At 45.5% G+C, this 21112-nt stretch overlaps 1 protein-coding gene across 1 annotated transcript in view; it reads right to left on the bottom strand.

Annotated features, from left to right (window-relative positions):
* Window positions 1-1619: 1619 nt before the first annotated feature.
* LOC110165694 (prostaglandin F2 receptor negative regulator) overlaps window positions 1620-21112 on the bottom strand; it is an 82335-nt gene continuing 62842 nt past the window's right edge. The window contains exons 7-13 of the mRNA XM_055163780.1: window positions 16718-16858; window positions 15501-15661; window positions 15295-15415; window positions 12944-13163; window positions 11374-11561; window positions 1822-1985; window positions 1620-1688 (exon numbers count right to left, since the gene is read on the bottom strand). Coding sequence (XP_055019755.1) covers window positions 1620-1688; window positions 1822-1985; window positions 11374-11561; window positions 12944-13163; window positions 15295-15415; window positions 15501-15661; window positions 16718-16858 — 1064 coding nt within the window. The remainder of the gene's footprint in view (window positions 1689-1821; window positions 1986-11373; window positions 11562-12943; window positions 13164-15294; window positions 15416-15500; window positions 15662-16717; window positions 16859-21112) is intronic.

Here is a 21112-nt window from a genome sequence, read left to right on the forward strand (position 1 = left end):
CCCCCCCCTCTCTCTCTCTCTTTATCTCCCTCTCTCTTCTGTTTCTCCTTCTCCTCCTTTCCCTGTCTCCTTCTCTTTCTCTCCCTTCTTTTTCTCTCCCTTCTTCCTCCGTCTCTCTCTGTTTCTCTATATCTTGCTCCTCTGTGTCGCTCTCTCTCCTCTTTTCTCTCCTTCTCTCCTCCCTCCTTCCTTCCTTCTCTCTTTCTCTCTGTTGTGTTTCAGCCTCCTGTAGTGACTCATTAACATCTTATCAGTTCAGAGCGCCAAAGAAAAGCACATGTCACGGAGCGAACGGAGGGAGGGAGCGACGGAGGGAGAGAGGGAACGAGGGAACGGGAGGGAACGAGGGAGGGAGCGGTGACAGATGGACGAGAGGAAGAGGAGGAAGAGGAGCTTAAACCAGGGAGGAGGAGGAGGAGGAGGAGGAGGAGGAGGAGGGTCCAGAGGAGAAACGTGAGACTCGTTTAAAAACAACACGTCCGTCAATATTTCAACTCTGACATTACGTAAAGTCCAGGTGTTTTAAAGCTCCACTCCGGAACTTTCTGGCTGCGGGTCCGTCGTGATGTCGTGATGTCGCAATGTCCCGCAGTGCGACTTTAAACAGCTCGACTTTACGTTTATTCGATCACAGACGCAGGTTTTATCGCTCAAAAATACAGAGAGAAAACAAACTGGACTCGCCTCTCCACAGATCTGACCTGGACCTTCTGTCTGTCTGGTTTGGTCTCCATGGAGATAAAAAAGGTAAAGGTGAATAATTTGGATAGGACGAGGAACTAAACCAGGACTAAACCAGGGACTAAACCAGGAAAAAAACAGGACTAAACCAGGACTAAACCAGGACCAAACCAGGACTAAACCAGGACTAAACCAGGGACTAAACCAGGACTAAAAACTAGGACTAAACCAGGACTAAACCAGGACTAAACCAGGACTAAACAGGACTGAACCAAACCAGGACTTAAACCAGGACTGAACCAGGACTGAACCAGGACTGAACCAGACAAGAACCAAACCAGGACTAAATTAGCACTAAACCAATATATGACAGATCAACATTTTGAACCAAATCAAGACCAAACAGGACTAAACCAAAGTCTGAACAGGTCTGAACCAGGACTAGACCAAGACTAGACCAAGACTAGACCAAGACTAGACCAAGACTAGACCAAGACTAGACCAAGACTAAACCAGGATTAAACCACAAAAACCACATTAGCTCTAAACCAATACATGATAGTCTAAAACATTTGGAACTAAACAAAGATTTAAACAGGACTAAACTAGGCCTGGACCAGGTCTGGACCAGGTCTGGACCAGGTCTGGACCAGGTCTGGACCAGGTCTGGACCAGGTCTGGACCAGGTCTGGACCAGGTCTGGACCAGGTCTGGACCAGGTCTGGACCGGTAAAGTGAACTACAGCCAAATAATATCACAACTTGACTCTTTCTTTAAACTCTGGACCACTTAAACTGTTTTTTATGTTTTTTAAGACGGTAAAACTCAATCTCTGCTTTCAAAAACTCCAAATATTCTTGATTTCCTCCGTCCTAAACCCGCCTCAGTTTTGTTTTTTTAAGAGTAACGTGGTAAATAATAAATGTGTCCACATTTGTCATTTGGGTTTTGTTAACGGTCGATCCAAACTGGTCTGACAGGATACGGCCAAAATCATTAAACTAATCTGAAAGGTGAAAGGGAAGATTAAAAAAACACTGTGCACTTATATTTACTTCCTCTACGGTTTAAAAAGTCCAGATTAAACTGTTTATGTGACAATATTTCATAGAAAACTGAATGGTTGGACAGTCTCGTACTGTCTCTGCTGGAGGGGGCGGAGCCGCGGACACGTCGTGGCGTTCGTGTTTCGTACCTGATTTTGGCGCCGACCCGGACACGCTCAGGTCACACTCCATCTTGGCCGTCTCCCACGGAAACACGGTGGTGGCGTCGGAGCGCAGAGCGACGGAGAAGGACGGACCTGGAATCAAAAGAAACAAACACATGAAGACCAACGGTTTTCTAGAATTCACAGAAAAAACACGACTGACGGCTGCTGGAATTTAACTTTTCTTTTTCTTATCTTCACATTTACAGACGGCTGATACGATAACATCTCCATGGAAACCAGCGTTGGTGGAAAAGTTACACAGTGAACCTTTAAACCAGCGGAGAACAGAAGAAACTGAGTCAGACTCAGGACCTGCCCTGAAATCATCAAGACTTTTTGGATTGTTTTTTTAATCCATATTAAAGTTTTTCCTTTAACACACGAACTCTGCAGATTTACACTGAGTTCTTCTCTCAGAAAACACTGTTCCACCTTGTGATGTCACGTGGTGATACAGAAAGTGCATGGATCTAAACCAGGACTAAACCAGGACTAAACCAGGACTAAACCAGGACTAAACAGATTTCAGCAGGACGAGCCACAGACAAAACAGGGACTAAACTCTGAACTAAACTCTGAACTAAACTCTGAACTAAACTCTGAACTAAACTCTGAACTAAACTTCAGCATAAACACAGATTTAACTAGGCCTAAACCAGGTCAAAACCAGGTCTAAACCAGGTCTAAACCAGGACTAAACCAGGACTAAACCAGGACTAGACCGGGACTAGACCGGGACTAGACCGGGACTAGACCCCGGACTAAACTTCGGACTAAATGTAAGACCAAATTTAGGAGTAAATTTAAGACTAAATTTAGGACTAGAGACTAAACTTCAGACTAAATATAGACGAAACTTTGGGCTAAACTTCAGACAAAACCCTGGACTAAACACAGATTTAATCAGAACTAGACCAGGACTAGACCAGGACTAAACCAGGACTAAACCAGGACTAAACCAGGACTAAGCGTCAGTTTGGTGTGATATAAAACCTTTAAAAAAATATTACGAGAAATGACCCGAGTCTAAAATGACTCTGAAAATGAATCTGAACAGTTTTTTTCCGTGAAGCGTCGCCGTGTTCTTCGTTTACGCGTCTCGTTTTTCCGCCTCTTTCGTTAAAGCGCCGAGTCCATCCATCATTGACGACGTCCGGGGGCAGTTGTGAGCGTTCGGCTCCGGGGACACGTCGGGCCCCGGGGCCACAGCACCGGCAGCTTTCTCTGCTTTAGACGTTTTGCATAATATATTCTCACATTTACGGTTTTAAAGATGTGGACGGCGTTTTCTAAGTGTTCAGGAAACGAGGAACACAAGCTGAGGTTTTCTTTTTTTTCTAGACACAAGTTTAGATTTCAAAGGGAGATGCACAGGGAAAAATACATTTAAATGAAATTTAAATAAAGTGTATAAAAACTATATATCCAGCTGTTCTACAATCTGTATATTGAATGAAACAAACCAATGATGTCATCACACGGCGTTTGTTTGTTTACATGTGAATGTTTCAGAGGAGAAACTAAGTCCAGCGGCAGAGATCATCAGTGCTGTAGCTCCACATTAGGACACCGCGTGAATCCTCCCAAAACTACAGTCGTCACCAGCCCCGGTCCTCAGTTTCACAGACACGGAAATCGTTTCAACTCAATTATATGAATTTGGAGACAGTTTGACACACGTATCGAAATTCAAAATTCAATCTTAATCTCGGGCTTTTCTGTGTGGAGTTTGTGTGTTTCTCTCCGTGTCTGGATGGATTTTCTCTCAAAATAATGCTCCAGGTCTCCAGGAAGAACAGCTGAGAGCTCAGGTCAATATGTGGGTTTCATGTGACGTCACAGGGCGACGTTTGTCAGCGCAAAACCAGACGGAGGAAGTGAACCGACTGGAGGAAAATGCCGATGTGTTGTGTCGTTTACGTCTGTGCCAATCGTTCTAACCGAGAGAAGGAAAAGCCATTTTTTTAGAGAACCGAATATAGTCGAACACAAAGGTCAGAAATGGGAAAAACCGACAGAACAACGCCGTAAAAAGTGGATTATAAACCTGTTTGCAGTCGGGAGGAGCAGAATTCACTAACGCTCGTGTCTGCGGTGACACTTCAACTAAGGTTTGTTACAAAGATAAACTGTTTTTTGTGGTTTATCTAAACATAAACGAATCATTAACGACTAACAGCGTTTGTTGACATTAAATAGTTCAGATCGAGGTCACTGCCGATACACTGCAGTTTTTCCCATAACGTCTACACCAGGGGTGGGCAAACTAAGGCCCGGGGGCCATATGCGGCCCTTTAATCTTTTTAATCTGGCCCGCCAAACTTGAATAATAATAATAATTTTTGGTTTTTAAAAGTCATTTAAATAATGAGTAAATACTGTGGGACTTTTGTTGTAATGCTTTGTAATGGGATATTTCAATAACATGGGATATTTTTTTTCTCTTATGGGGTGGATTACCAAAAAACTTGCTCCTGCTCCGGTCCTTCTGTCAAATTTTAGAACCTTTGTGGCCCACAAGTCAAAACGTTTGCCCGTCCCTAGTTTATACACATAAAATAAGAGAAACACTCACCCCGGCGAAGACCAAACCATAATCATCATTTAGGCGTTTTGCACCGAGGTTGTGGATCCATCCACTCACAAAAAAAGTTCTATGTCTCCAAACGTTTGTACTTTGCCTTCATCTGTTGTCTGGTGTAGAACGACGTCTGAAGAGATAAATAGTTGGTGATCTCCTCTGCCTCGATTGTCGGCAAATCTTTTACTTCGGCTGAAAATTCTCTCATTTTCAATAAGATCAGGGTCACGTCCGATATATTTGTCGACTAACTGCTCGTACTTTTGCCTCGTTACTGCCTCTAAATCCTGACAATAAGAACTCTTCTCCACATCTGTGTTCTCCAGAGCCGCGTTTGTTTGTCGTGTTCGTCTTCACTTCCTGCCCTCCGCCTGAAATTCGCGCGTCACCGTGATCACGTGACTGAAACCCTCCTGTTATGCCCATCCCAAGTCCGCACGGTGCCGGATCAGATCGTCCCGTCGCCGGAGCCGTTTTCAATCGGATTAGTGCGAACGAACACCGCACCCACGACGAAAACGACTCAAATACGAACCAGTGTGGACGGGAGCTCAGTCCACTTCTTTAGACAGTCTGCGGGAATCAGTGCAAACAGTTTTTCTTGTTTTTAAACGCAGTAAAAATGACGTAGAGCTCCTTTAAAGTCTCGCTGATTCATATTAAAATTATAAAAATGCTGGATTACTTAACCTCTTTAACATCGTGTCATAGTAAAGTGTCTTTAATGACCCACCGCTCACATCTATAACGACTCTTTCCCCGGCACTTTAACGCCAAAGTCTTTCTATTACACAAACGCACGCCGGGTGAATTATTTAAAACGCACCGCGGAGACTTTGGCAATTTCCATATGCTCTTCCCACGTCGGATCCTGCGTGGGAGTACGGACACTTAGGGGAAAAAAAAAAAAAAAAAAAAGGAAAAAATATGCACAGCCCTTCAGGCAAAAAACTGGGAAAAATGGCCCTGTCGGATCAGAGACTCGCGTGGGGTCAAAACGTTACGAAAAAACAACAGAAAAACGAGGGATGAGAGACGACGGTGGAGCGAGGGAGGGAGAGCGCGTGATTGGCCGACGGGTTTGGCTTTGATGGCGTTCCCAAAGTGAGATGGAGGACAAGGGAAGAAAAAAGAAAAAAAAAAAAAAAAACACAAAAGAAAGACGGAGGAAAGAGGCCGCTCAAAGGCCGACGCTTCCCCAGAGACGGGCGCTCGTCTCTGGGTCGGGATCCAGCCCCCCCCCCCCCCCCGGAGCTGCTCCCGTCCAGGGCCACGGGGCTAAAATAAGAAACAGATCCACAGCCACCGAACGTCAACATTGACTCTGGAGCGGCTCCGGAGAAACGTGGATCTGAAATGTTTGGAATGTGCATTAAAGACGAACTGTTTTATTTTTAATTTCTGATTGTTGTTTCTCGCCGTTTACTCGGCTCAAGTCGAGTATTTGGAGGGATTTGTGTTTGTTTGAGAAATATTTAAACGCTTCACACGATATATTCACCGTCCACCCACTTCTCCCCACGTGAAATATAAAAATATATAAAAGAGCTACAACTTAAATGTCAAACCGGAGCTACTGGCAAAGACTGAGACCGGGACTGAGACCGGGACTGAGACCGACTGGACTGACTGAGACCGGGACTGAGACCGGGACTGAGACTGACTGAGACCGGGACTGAGACCGGAGACTGAGACGGACTGAGACCGGGACTGAGACCGGGACTGAGACCGGGACTGAGACCGGGACCGGGAGACCGAGACCGGGACCGAGACCGGGACCGAGACCGGGACCGAGACCGGACTCGAGACCGGTTCAGTCCCGGTCTAGTCCCGGTCTAGTCCCGTTTTAGTTCTGGTTCAGTCCCGCTTTAGTCCTGGTTTAGTTTCAGTTTAGTCCTGGTTTATTCCTGGTCTAGTCCTGGTCTAGTCCTGAGTCCTGATCTAGTCCTGGTCTAGTCCTGGTCTAGTCCTGGTCTAGTCCTGGTCTATCCTAGTCCTGATCTAGTCTGGTCTAGTCCTGGTCTAGTCCTGATCTAGTCCTGGTCTAGTCCTGGTCTAGTCCTGGTCTAGTCCTATTGGCAACGGTGAAAACAAACTGCATAGACTCATATCTGAAGAACTGAACCAGGACTGAACCAGGACTAAACCAGGACTGAACCAGGACTGAACAGGACTGAGTGTCAGGACGGGCCCAGAGGTGTGTCCGTGTAGACCGTTGGGTGACCGCGGGTGAAGAGCTCTGCACCTCACGGGGCTCACACAGCCATCGCCTGACTCCTGCTCTCTCTCAAGTCTAAGATCAGTCCTGGTTCAGTCCTGGTTCAGTCCTGGTTCAGTCCTGGTTCAGTCCTGGTTCAGTCCTGGTTCAGTCCTGGTTCAGTCCTGGTTCAGTCCTGGTTCAGTCCTGGTTTAGTCCTGGTTCAGTCCTGGTTTAGTCCTGGTTCAGTCCTGGTTCAGTCCTGGTTCAGTCCTGGTTTAGTCCTGGTTTAGTCCTGGTTTCAGTCCTGGTTCAGTCCTGGTTCAGTCCTGGTTCCCTGGTTCAGTCAGTCCTGGTTCAGTCCTGGTTCCTGGTTCAGTCCTGGTTCAGTCCTGGTTCAGTCCTGGTTCAGTCCTGGTTCAGTCCTGGTTCAGTCCTGGTTCAGTCCTGTTTTAGTCCTGGTTCAGTCCTGGTTAGTCCTGGTTCCTGGTTCAGTCCTGGTTCAGTCCTGGTTCAGTCCTGTTCAGTCCTGTTCAGTCCTGGTTCAGTGGTTCAGTCCTGGTTCAGTCCTGGTTTAGTCCTGGTTTAGTCCTGGTTCAGTCCTAGTCCTGGTTCAGTCCTGGTTGTTGTAGTTTGTGCTTTATGTTCTGTTGGTGATTATAAACGGTGTTAATGTTAATAATGATTTTTACTGGGCTGAAACCTTTATGTTTGTACTGAAAGTGTTGTTTTTTTAAGAGGTGGATTGATTTAAGTGAACTCAAGACGCGTCATCGACAGATTTACCACCAAATAAAAACAAGGTCGTATGAAAACAGACGTCACAGGAGGAAAATAATAATCATGGATCAAATCATCACCAGTGAGAGTTTGTATTTATATAAATCATTATTTATGTTTATTTACACACCAAACTCTGACACAACATGGATCTACTGTGGAGACGACGACAGAGACGCCAAATACAAAGACAGAATCTCATCAGGAAACACGGACACATGAAAAAACAACAGGTTTTTATAGACTTAAAACTTTTCATTTCATACGTGACGGTTTCATTTGCTCTTAGTTTGTTTGTTTTCCGGCGTGTATCTGGATGAATCTGGATCTGGATGAATGCGCTGACGTCTTCTGTGTCGTCACGGTTCACTTAGAAAAACTAGTTTTACTTTTTCGGTTCCTGATGGCTCTGATTTGTGGCGTGAACATGTGAGTTTGTTCAGAGATCAGGTGTGGGAACCAGCACCAGCTCACGTCTCTGTTGGTGTGAAAACAGCCAGTGTCTCTGAGGAGCCAAACGTGAGACTGAGAGACACAAGTCCAGAGTTTATGTCAGACTCAGACTCGTCTCCTCACGACACAGAAACACCAACAGACGTTCAGTTTGTCCATTAAAAATAAACATGATCCACGAAATTCTTAATGATCAATTATCAACTAGTCGACTAATCGTGTCCATCTCTGGTTCTGATGATTAAAATGTTTGTTTCATATGAACACAAAGACTTTTAGTGTCACAGTCATGATTTAGATTTGATTTTTTATTGAACTGTATCGTATCGAAACCTCGCTGTATCGAGGTGCGTGTATCGTATCGAAAGCTGTCTGTATCGAGGTGCGTGTATCGTATCGAAAGCTGTCTGTATCGAGGCGTGTGTCGTATCGAAAGCTGTCTGTATCGAGGTGCGTGTCGTATCGTATCAAAAGCTGTCCCAGTATCGAGACGTGTATCGTATCGAAACCTCGCTGTATCGAGGCGCGTGTATCGTATCGAAAGCTGTCTGTATCGAGGTGCGTGTCGTATCGAAAGCTGTCTGTATCGAGGCGCGTGTATCGTATCGAAAGCTGTCTGTATCGAGGTGCGTGTATCGTATCGAAAGCTGTCTGTATCGAGGCGTGTATCGTATCGAAAGCTGTCTGTATCGAGGTGCGTGTCGTATCAAAAGCTCCCAGTATCGAGACGTGTATCGTATCGAAACCTCGCTGTATCGAGGCGTGTATCGTATCGAAAGCTGTCTGTATCGAGGTGCGTGTATCGTATCGAAAGCTGTCTGTATCGAGGCGTGTATCGTATCGAAAGCTGTCTGTATCGAGGTGCGTGTCGTATCGAAACCTCGCTGTATCGAGGCGTGTATCGTATCGAAAGCTGTCTGTATCGAGGTGCGTGTCGTATCGAAACCTCGCTGTATCGAGGCGTGTATCGTATCGAAAGCTGTCTGTATCGAGGCGCGTGTCGTATCGAAAGCTGTCTGTATCGAGGCGTGTATCGTATCGAAAGCTGCCTGTATCGAGGTGCGTGTCGTATCGAAAGCTGTCTGTATCGAGGCGTGTATCGTATCGAAAGCTGTCTGTATCGAGGCGTGTATCATATCGAAAGCTGTCTGTATCGAGGCGCGTGTCGTATCGAAAGCTGTCTGTATCGAGGCGTGTATCGTATCGAAAGCTGTCTGTATCGAGGTGCGTGTCGTATCGAAAGCTGTCTGTATCGAGGCGTGTATCGTATCGAAAGCTGTCTGTATCGAGGTGCGTGTCGTATCGAAAGCTGTCTGTATCGAGGCGTGTATCGTATCGAAAGCTGTCTGTATCGAGGCGCGTGTCGTATCGAAAGCTGTCTGTATCGAGGCGTGTATCGTATCGAAAGCTGTCTGTATCGAGGTGCGTGTCGTATCGAAAGCTGTCTGTAACGAGGCGTGTATCGTATCGAAAGCTGTCTGTATCGAGGTGCGTGTCGTATCGAAAGCTGTCTGTATCGAGGTGCGTGTCGTATCGAAAGCTGTCTGTATCGAGGTGCGTGTCGTATCGAAACCTCGCTGTATCGAGGCGTGTATCGTATCGGCAGTTTCTTGATGACTTATTAGTGAAAAACTACAAAGTAAAACGTTACGATGATGAATAAAACTTCGGTAACTCGTTCATTCTGACTCATTCTAGAATTAAAATTAAAAATCGGTTTGATGACGTTGGAGGAAGAGTCCATTTGTGTGTTTTGTTTCTAAATTAAACCCGCGGCTCTTTCACTTTCACTGTAACGATTCTGAACAGCAACAAAAAAAAAAAAAAAAAAAAAAGTAGTTCAGTGGTTCTCGCGCGTCTTTGTTGTTTGGAGTCTTATTTCTTATTCCCTCTGTCCACTCCTCCCTCACTTCTCTCTCTCCTCTCTTCATTTTTTATGTATTTTTTTTTTTTTTCCCACAATCCCTCTCTCGCGTTCAGATCAAAACGGGTAAACTAGGCCAGTGGCTGCGCAAAGGCGTCGGAGCTAAAGCCTGTTTATGTTGTTCCGTATCAGGACGATGGTGACTAAGCCCAAAGCCGGAGTGGGCGGAGCTCGGGCGACGGCGTTTACTTCGTTTACGTCGTTAATGAAGGATTTGGAAAAGTGGAAAGTTAAAGATGATGTGGATCTTACGTAAACTTTACTCTTCAAACTGTGGGTCGTGTGTGTGTGTGTTTATTTGTTTTTCAAAATAAAATCAAAAATAAGAAAATGAAAAAAAAAAAAAAAAAAAATATTTTCTTCATTTTTCTAGATCGGGACCAGACCAGGACCAAGACCGGGACTGAGACCAGGACCAAGACCGGGACTGAGATCGGGACGGAGACTGGGACCGGGACCAAGACTGAGACCAGGATCATACCGGGACTGAGGCTGGGACTAAAACCAGGACTGAAACCAGGACTGAAACCAGGACTGAAACCAGGACTGAGACCCTGACCAGACCGGGACTGAGACCGGGACTGAGACCGGGACTGAGACCAGCACTGAGACCTGAGACCGGGACCTGAGACCGGACTGAGACCGGGACTTGAGACCGGGACTTGAGACCGGGACTTGAGACCGGGACTTGAGACCGGGACTGAGATCGGGACTGGAGACTGGGACCTGACTGGGACTGGGACCAAGACTGAGACCAGGATCATACCCGGACTGAGGCTGGGACTAAAACCAGGACTGAGACCAGGACTGAGACCCTGACCGGGACTGAGACCGGGACTGAGACCAGGACTGAGGCCAGGACTGAGACCCTGACCAGACCGGGACTGAGACCAGGACTGAGACCAGGCCCGAGATCTGAACCGAGACCGGGACCGAGACCTGGACCGAGACCGGGACCAGACAGGGACTGAGACCAGGACCAGACCAGGAGTGAGACGGGAACCAGACCAAAACCAGACCAGGAGAGGACAAGACCGGGACTGAGACCGCTTTAGACCTGGTTTGGATCTGGTTTAGTCCTGGTTCAGTCCAGCATCTCAGTTTAAGTCACGGAAACGGGAAACGAACAAAACGTCCAGGAATAAATTAATTCAGCTTTAAAATCTGAATAAACCAAACACCAACTCGGAATTAAATTAAAATTCCGAATCGTCTTTTTCTTCAGGAATTAAGTGTTTACATGGAATTAATTTTTATCCAGAATTAAATCTCTCATGTAAACGTGGCAACTCACATGCTCAAAACACTCTGTTCCACCTTGTGATGTCATGAAGTGGGACTTTTCAAATTAAAAGCTCTGTTTTTCTAGGTATTTTCGAGCTCTAAAACCACCTGTAACTGAATAAATGTAAAGTCGAGCTGTTTAAAGTCACACTGTGGGACATTTCGGACAGAGCACTGACGTCTCTATAGCAACAAGCAACCGAAAAGTTCCGCAGTGCAGCTTTAGTTTGTCGTAGTGTAACAGAGGATAAAGTCTGACCGTTCTCCTGGTAGTGGACCTTGATCTTGTTGGACTCGGCGCTGGTGGCCCTGGTCCAGGTCTGGCCCGGGTTCTGTTTGGTGAACGCCGTGATGTCGCACCAGTAAAAGCCGCGGTCCGAGAGCTGGACTCCGCCCACACGGAAACGGAACTCCGACGCTCCGGACTTCAACAGGACCAACTGATCCCTGAAACGAAAAGACAAAAAACTCTAAACCAGAATTCAACCAGGCCTAAATCAGGACTAAACGAGAAATAAAACCAACTGTAAACCAGGACTAAACTAGAACTAAACCAGGACCAAGTCAAGAGTAAATTAGGACTAAACCAGGACTCCCTAGTCTAAACCAAGATAAACAAGGACTAAACCAGGTCCAAACCAGGTCTAAACCATGGACTAAACCAAGGACTAAACCAAGGACTAAACCAGGTCTAAACTAGGTCTAAACTAGGTCCAAACTAGGACTAAACCAGGACTAAACCAAGGACTAAACCAGGACTAAAACCAGGACTAAAACCAGGACTAAACCCAGGACTAAAAGCAGGACTAAAACCAGGATTAAACCCAGGACTGAAAAAAGAACTAAAGCAGGTCCAAACCAGGACTAAAACCAGGACTAAAATCAGGACTCAAACCAAGACTAAAACCAGGACTCAAACCAGGACTAAAACCAGGACTCAAACCAAGACTAAAACCAGGACTCAACCTGGTCTAAACCAGGTCTAAACCCGAACTAAATCAGGACTAAACCAGGACTAAAATCAAGTGTAAACCAGTTCTGAAACCTACTTGAAATCAGAACTAACCCAGGTCTTGCTCAGGTCTAGTCCAGGTCTAGGTCCAGGTGTAGTCCAGGTGTAGTCCAGGTGTAGTCCAGGTCTGGTCCAGGTCTTGGTCTCAGGTCCCAGGTCTAGTCCAGGTCTGGTCCAGGTCTAGTCCAGGTCTGGTCCAGGTCCAGGTCCAGGTCCAGGTCCAGGTCTAGTCAGGTCTGGTCCAGGTCCAGGTCTAGGTCTGGTCCAGGTCTGGTCCAGGTCCAGGTCCAGGTCCGGTCCAGGTCCAGGTCCAGGTCTAGGTCCAGGTGTAGTCCAGGTCTGGTCCAGGTCGGTCCAGGTCTGTAGTCCAGGTGTGGTCCAGGTGTCAGGTCCAGGTCCAGTCCAGGTGTAGTCCAGGTCTGGTCCAGGTCTGGTCCAGGTCTGGTCCAGGTGTGGTCCAGGTCTAGTCCAGGTCCAGGTGTAGTCCAGGTCTGGTCCAGGTCTGGTCCAGGTCCAGGTGTCCAGTCCAGGTCTGGTCCAGGTCGTCTGGTCCAGGTCCAGTCCAGGTGTAGTCCAGGTGTAGTCCAGGTCTGCTCAGGTCTGGTCCAGGTCTAGTCCAGGTGTGGTCCAGGTGTAGTCCAGGTCTGGTCCAGGTCTGGTCCAGGTGTAGTCCAGGTCTAGTCCAGGTCTGGTCCAGGTGTAGTCCAGGTCTGGTCCAGGTGTAGTCCAGGTCTGGTCCAGGTCTGGTCCAGGTGTAGTCCAGGTCTGGTCCAGGTCTAGTCCAGGTCCAGTCCAGGTCCGGTCCAGGTCCTTGTACCTGCGTTTGGGGTCGGTGGCTCCTCCGTGCTGAACCACACCGTCCGGACTCAGGGACATGATGGTTTTGACGACGGCGCCGACGCTGTCCTGTGATTGGACGAGGACGGAAAACCCCGCCTCCCCCAGATTCTCCGTCGTCATCGAGCAGCTCATCTCAAACGTAGCTCCGCCCACCGTCGCCTCGCGCACCGTTTTGGCCACGACGTGCAGAACCGGACCTGGAAAAGAAAAACAAAAAAAACAGACCAAATCAGAATTTCAGTGTTTTTATGTCTTTTTATCATTTTATTCAAGGTGTTTTTGTTTATTTTTGTTTAGTTTTAGGCTCAAAAAATAAATACTTGGTCCTGTTAAACTGCACTGAGGCCGGTTACAGGTCACATCTGTGGAGAGGCGAGCCTGTTCACAATAAGAAACATGTTTTTAAGTGTATTTTTAAACAATAACCTCCAGCAGAAAGGTTCCAGAGTGCAGCTTTAACACTTTTCTGGCCCGGGGGTTTTAATCTCATTTTTAAAAATACATTTCTAACATTTTTCTGTCTTTATTCTCCTTTTTGTTTATGATCAAAATAAAATCTCTGGAGTCTCATATTTTGGGTCAGAGTCATTTTAAATATTTTGTTCTTTTTAACAAAATGCAAATTCACAAAAGAAATAATTGCTTGGCATTTGGGAAATTCCAGGAAACGGGCCGTCAGCGTCTTTGTGTCGGTTTTATTTTGGGGCAGATCTTGAACCCCCTGACCCCCTGCTGTGCCCTCTGTGCCCTCTGTGCCCTCTGTGCCCTCTGTGCCCTCTGTGCCCTCTGCGCCCGCCGCTGCGCCCGCCGAGGTCTGGGGTCCTCGACACAAAACTCTGACTGTTCTCATCAAAAACTCGACTGTCTGAGCTGAAAACTGAGCAGAGTTTAAATAAAAACTCTTTTCATTTTGTCTGGAGTCTGGACGCAAGAGTCACAATGAAGAAAAAGAGTTTAGAACAAACCACTCCAGATATTTATATCTAAAAGACACAGTCCGGGTTTAGTCCGGGTTTAGTCCGGGTTTAGTCCGGGTTTAGTCCGGGTTTAGTCACTTTGTTTTAGCATTAGTCTGGTTCTGTTCAGTAGTCATAGACATTAGGGCCTGATCGATATATCGGTTGGCTGATATTATCGGCCGATATGTTCACTTGGAGACATATCGTCTCTTGCCGATATGAGCCGACAGTCGACGTGTGCAGGTTGTACCTCATAAAGCTCAGATATTATGTTAATTTAATGATATTCACATATTTTACATGTGACGCTGCATCAGTTTTTATCAGACGAGTCATTTGTGTGACACCAAACTGAACACACACACACACACACACACACACACACACACACACACACACACACACACACACACACACACAGACACACACACACACACACACACACACACAGACACACACACACACACACACACAGACACACACACACACACACACACAGACACACACACACACACACACACAGACACACACACACACACACACAGACACACACACACACACACACACACAGACACACACACACACACACACACAGACACACACACACACACACACAGACACACACACACACACAGACACACACAGACACACACACACACACACACACACACAGACACACACAGACACACACAGACACACACACACACAGACACACACACACACACACACACACAGACACACACACACACACACACACACACACACACACACAGACACACACAGACACACACACAGTCATGTGACATGTGTGTTTGTTCACACTCGTGCACAGTCACAGATTCATCTGCACACGGCTCCTGATCTTTTTCACTGACTAAATTTCTAAACTTTTCCATGACTTGTCAAATTCAGGCCTGGGGGCCAAATTTGGCCCACAATATAATTATATTTGGCCCGTGAGATCAAATTAAATCTGTATTAGAGCTGCCGCTGCACACAGATCGACTATAGAGACATTATTTATTTAAAAAGTTGTTATTATTTTATATTCTGTTTGTTCTGGATTCAGTGTTTAAACAAAACTTTTATTAAACATTTATTTGAATAAGAAAAGGCCTCTGTCAATTTGAGTTTGACACTCGTGTTTTAGGACTAAATCTGAAATGTTTCACTTTTTCCACTCACTTTATGATTTGGGATTATAATTTTTAAACATTTAAAATCCTTTTATTCTCTTTTAAATAAAAGATGCAAACGTTCACAAATAATCAGAACAGACTCATGAAAACTGAACAGAACACTGGAGCTGTGTAGTAGTAACAGTAGTAGTAGTAGTATTTGTAGTAGTAGTAGTATTTGTAGTACGTACGTTTCAGTTCCCATTTAACAGGAAGCGCTGGACTCGGTTGTTCTGTTGTTTTTATAAATCCTCCCTGTGAGTTCGGGGTCCAGGCCGAGACTAAACACGAGTACAGCCCCATGTCCACCTCCTGCGGGAAAAAACACGTCAACACGAAAAACACGTCAACACACACTAGCAGGCTAACGGAGCACGTCCTGATCACGGAGCAGTACCTGTGTGCGGGTGAAGCGGAGCCTGAACGTGTCGGGCTGGACTCGGTGTAACGTCACGACTCCTCGGTCCAGACGGTCCGAGTACGTCGCCCCCGGCAACAGGTTCCCCCCCGCGTCCAACGAGCCAATGGGATTCAAGCTCTGAGGACCACTTCCTGTTCCTGAAAAAAATATAAGTATGCAGTAGAAGTTGTAGTTGAAGTTGTAGTAATATTTGTAGTAGTAGTAACAGTAGTGAGTCAGTTATTTTTCAGTTGACCACTTTAGTCCTGGCCTAGTCCTGGTCCAGTCCTGGTTCTTTTCTGTCCCTGGTCTGGTCCTGGTCTAGTCCTGGTCCTGTTCCAGTCCTAGGTCTAGTTCTGGGTCTAATTGTGGGTCTAATTCAGGTCTAGCCCTAGTCTGGCCCTGGTCTAGTCCTGGTCCTAGTCCCAGTCTAGACCTGGTCCTAGGTTTAGTTCTGGGTCTAGTTCTGGTTTGGTCCTGGTCTCATCCTGGGTCTTGTCCTGGGCCTCATTCTGATCTGGTCCTGGTCTAGTCCTGGGTCCAGTTCTGGGTCTAATTCTGGGTCTAATTCTGGTCTGGCCCTGGCCCTGGTCTGGTTCAGTCCTAGTGTGGTCCTAATTCAGGCCTGCTCTGGTCCTGGTCCAGTCTTGGTCTAGTCCCGGTCTAGTCTTGTTACAGTCCTGGTCCTGGTACAGTCCTGGTCTTGCTCTGATCCTGGTTCTGGTCCTGGTTCTGATCCTAGTCTGGTCCTGTTTCAGTTCTTGTCTAGTCCTGCTCTGGTCTGGTCTTGGTCTGGTCCTGGTCCCATCTTGGTCTAGTCCTGGTCCCAGTCCTTCTCTGGTCCTTCTCTGGTCCTGGTCTGGTCCTGGTCTGGTCCTGGTCTGGTCTGTCCTCCTTCTGGTCCTGGTCTGGTCCTGGTCTGGTCCTGGTCCTGCTCTGGTTATAGTCCAGTCTTGGTCCAGTCCTGCTCTGGTCCTGGTCCTGGCCCTGGTCCTGGTCTGGCCCTGGTCGTAGTCCTGGTCCTGGTCCTGGTCTTGGTCCAGTCCTGATCCTAATCCTGGTCCCAGTCTAGTCCCGGTCTTGGTCCTGCTCTGGTCCCGGTCTAGTCCTGGTCCTAATCCTGGTCCCAGTCTAGTCCTGTCTTGGTCCTGGTCTAGTCCTGGTCCCGGTCTAGTCCTGGTCCTGGTCCCGGTCTTGGTCCTGGTCTTTTATACCGGTGCTGTGTTGCCAGGTAACGGCGAGTCTTCCTCCTGGGGGCAGGTTGGTGATGTTGGTCACGTGACACGCCAGCTCCATGGGGTCAGAGGTCAACTTCGGGGTCGCGACGGGTTCAAGGGTCAAAGTGAAACTGGGCTCTGGAGGAAAAACAAAAACAAAAAACAAAACAAAAACAGAATCAGAAACAGAAACAGAAACAGACAGAAACAGAGACACGGTTTATGTAAGATCAGGAAAATAAATATAACTAAAAATAAAACTTTATGACAGTGACAGTTTGTAAATGTTTCTCTTTATTTATGTGATTCAGATCAAGTCCCCGAGATCTGAAACAGGAACGATTCTTGGATTAGACCAGGTTTTTGTGTTTTTTAGTCTGGTTTAGTTCTGTGTTAGTCCTCTTTTAGACCAGGTTAAGTGCTACATTTAGACCTGGTTTAGACCTGAATTACTCTGAGTTTAGGCCACAGTTAGTCCTGGTTTAGTCCTGGTTTAGTCCTGGTTTAGTCCTGGTTTAGTCCTGGTTTAGTCTTGGTCTAGTCTTGGTCTAGTCTTGGTCTAGACCTGGTTTAGACCTGGTTTAGTCTTGGTTTAGTCTTGGTTTAGTCCTGGTTTAGTCCTGGTTTAGTCCTGGTCTAGTCTTGGTCTAGTCTTGGTCTAGTCTTGGTCTAGTCTTGGTTTAGACCTGGTTTAGTCCTGGTTTAGTCCTGGTTTAGTCCTGGTTTAGTCCTGGTTTAGTCTTGGTCTAGACCTGGTTTAGACCTGGTTTAGACCTGGTTTAGTCCTGGTTTAGACCTGGTTTAGTCCTGGTTTAGTCTTGGATTAGACCTGGTTAGACCTGGTTTAGACCTGGTTTAGTCCACAGTTAGACCTGGTTTAGACCTGGTTTAGTCCTGGTTTAGACCTGGTTTAGACCTGGTTTAGTCTTGGTTTAGTCCTGGTTCAGACCTGGTTTAGTCCTGGTTTAGACCTGGTTTAGTCCTGGTTTAGACCTGGTTTAGACCTGATTTAGTCTTGGTTTAGTCCACAGTTAGACCTGGTTTAGATTTCCTTTTTTTTTTTTTTTTTTTTTTTTTTTTTTAAATCACTCACAACACAAACACACTCACCGTTTTTCTTAGTTCTTATCTTAATTTTAATTTTTTTTAAAGATGCCAATTTTTTATTTTTTTATTTATTTTTTGTACAAACTAATAATAAAACGTAAAAGAAGCCACAAAATGTATCGTTAATTGTCTCAAAATAAAATAAAACGTTAAAGAAAAGCCTGAGCTTCGTTAAAAGTCGTGGATGGATCTAAGATTTGATTTCAAGTTTTTATTTTATTTTTATTTTTTTTTAAGTGCACCAAGTTAGTACAAGTTCTGATTTGATCATCTAAGCTTTTCCAAAAGTTCCGCAGTGCATCTTTAATTAATATCTTTAAATCAGCTTGAACAGGTTTGCAAAAAGGTGATGTTTATTTCAATAGATCTTTTTGTTCTTTTTTATTCCAACACGATTCTGGTTTTAGGATTAAAAATAAACTCGAGGACCAGAGCCACAGTTTTCTAAAATAACCCCGACCAGGTGAGCGTTAAAAATCCTAAAACAGACTGCACCTGAACGCACCACTGAACAGGAAATACAGACCACGGCCCAAAAACCTCAAACTGTGTGTCGCTTGTTTTTCAAAATAAAACCAAAAATAAGAAAAAAAAAAACCCAAGGATTTTCTTCTTTATTTGTCTCCAAAACCAAAATGAAAAAAAAAGAAGAAAAAAAAGATAATGATTCACTTTTCAGTTTTTGATTTTGTGTTGAAATGAAAAATGGAAAAAAAGTGATAACGGAAAAAACAAGGACTAAACCAGAACAAGGTCTAAAACCAGGACTCAACCAGGATTAAACCAGGACTCAACCAGGACTCAACCAGGTCTAAACCAGGTCTAAACCAGGACTAAACCAGGACTAAACCAGGACTCAACCAGGACTAAACCAGGACTAAACCAGAACTAAACAAGACTAAACCAGGACTAAACCAAGACTAAACCAGGACTAAACCAGGACTAAACCAGGACTAAACCTGGACTAAACCAGGACTAAACCAAGGACTAAACCAGGACTAAACCAGGACTAAACCAAGACCAAACCAGGACTAAACCAGGACTAAACCAGGACTAAACCAAGACCAAACCAGGACTAAACCTAGGACTAAACCAAGGACTAAACCAGAGGACTAAACCAGGACTAAACCAAGACTAAACCAGGACTAAACCAGACTAAACCAGGACTAAACCAAGACTAAACCAGGACTAAACCAGGACTAAACCAGGACTAAACCAGGACTAAACCAGAACTAAACCAGAACTAAACCAGGGCTAAACCAGGACTAAACCAAGACTAAACGAGAACTAAACCAGGACTAAACCAAGGCTAAACCAGGACTAAACCAAGACTAAACCAGGACTAAACCAGCATGAAACCAGGACCAAACCAGGACCAGACTGGTAGTGAGACCAAAAATGAGACCAGGATTGAGATTGGAACCAGACCAGGACCAGACCTGGACTGAAAATGGTTTATAGTCCTGGTTCAGTCCAGGTTCAGTCCAGGTTCAGTTCTGGTTAATCCTGGTTTAGTCCTGTTTTAGGCCTGGGTTAGTCCTTGACCTGACACCAGACCTGGTTCAGTTCTGGTTTAGTCCTTTTTTTTTTAATCATTTTTTTCCATTTTTTCATTTAAACACAAAATTGAAAACTGAAAAAAATAAATAAATAAATAAAATAAAATAATAATAAAAATCAAAAATAGTTGCTTTTTTGTTTTCTTATTTTTGTTTTTTTTTTGAAAAACAAATGAATGAACGACACAGATTCTCCTCTCATTTCTCTGTTTTCTTTCTTTCTTTTTTTTTTCCTCGCTCAGAAAAACTCACAGGTGTAAAATGTGTAAAAATCGAGGCTCTGGCAAAGCGGTGTGTTTAAGTGACGTCAGGAAAGAAGAGCCTCTGAGTCACGCTTTGTCACCATCTGTCCCTGAACGCGTCGTGCCAGTGAACAGGTCGCACTTCCTGTACACAAAGCGGCGGCGGCGGCGGCGGCGGCGGCGTGGAGGAGCGAGGCTGTTTACACGACGACACAAACGCAAAGAGACGCAGGATTTCAAAGAGACTAAATATAGACGCGTGCGGATCCGAACGCGGGATTAAGGAAGAAAATATGAGGAATTATGCGAACGGCGGCATTCAACCGTCAACCACGTCAGGAATATTTAAACGGGGAAACAAAGAAGAGAAACATGAGCAGATTTTTTAAAACGCTGATTTAAAACAGAAAAACATTAAAGATGAAACATTAAACTTTAAACATTAAACATGAACCGAGGAGAGAGAAAAAAAACAGATGTTACATAACAACTACAGGAAAATAATACTGAAGTACAAGTAGTAGTAGTAGTAGTAGTAGTAGTAGTAGTAGTAGTAGTAGTAGTAGTAGTAGTAGTAGTAGTAGTAGTAGTAGTAGTATTAGTAGTAGTAGTAGTAGTAGTAGTAGTAGTAGTAGTAGTAGTAGTAGTAGTAGTAGTAGTAGTAGTAGTAGTAGTAGTAGTAGTAGTAGTAGTAGTAGTAGTAGTAGTAGTAGTAGTAGTAGTAGTAGTAGTAGTAGTAGTAGTAGTAGTAGTAGTAGTAGTAGTAGTAGTAGTAGTAGTAGTAGTAGTAGTAGTAGTAGTAGTAGTAGTAGTAGTAGTAGTAGTAGTAGTAGTAGTAGTAGTAGTAGTAGTAGTAGTAGTAGTAGTAGTAGTAGTAGTAGTAGTAGTAGTAGTAGTAGTAGTAGTAGTAGTAGTAGTAGTAGTAGTAGTAGTAGTAGTAGTAGTAGTAGTAGTAGTAGTAGTAGTAGTAGTAGTAGTAGTAGTAGTAGTAGTAGTAGTAGTAGTAGTAGTAGTAGTAGTAGTAGTAGTAGTAGTAGTCAGTAGTAGTAGTAGTAGTAGTAGTAGTAGTAGTCCTTGGTCTGGTCCTAGGTCCTGGTCCTGGTCCTGGTCCTGGTCCTGGTCCTGGTCCTGACACGTGTCCTCAGCAGGGAGGAAGTCCTGAAGTCCTGGTCCTGGTCCTGTGTCTCAGCAGGGAGGAGAGTTGAAGTGTCAGTCCTGGTCCTGGTCCAGTCCTGGTCCAGTCCTGGTCCTGGTCCTGGTCCTGGTCCAGTCCTGGTCCTGGTCCTGGTCCACTCGTGTCTCAGCAGGGAGGAGAGTTGAAGCGTCAGTCCTGTGGTGTCAGCTGCTCTTCAGGGACATTTCTGTGACTCTGGCCTCAGCAAAAAAACAACAAAACAACTAAACTCCAGACAGATGTGAGACCAGAGTCCACCAGAGTCCACCAGAGTCCACCCGAGTCCACCCGAGTCCACCCGAGAGTCCAC

The sequence above is a fragment of the Boleophthalmus pectinirostris genome, unplaced genomic scaffold (genome assembly GCF_026225935.1).
Source record: "Boleophthalmus pectinirostris isolate CB_2022bp ecotype Guang Dong unplaced genomic scaffold, ASM2622593v1 HiC_scaffold_11, whole genome shotgun sequence".
Taxonomy (NCBI): Eukaryota; Metazoa; Chordata; class Actinopteri; order Gobiiformes; family Gobiidae; genus Boleophthalmus; species Boleophthalmus pectinirostris.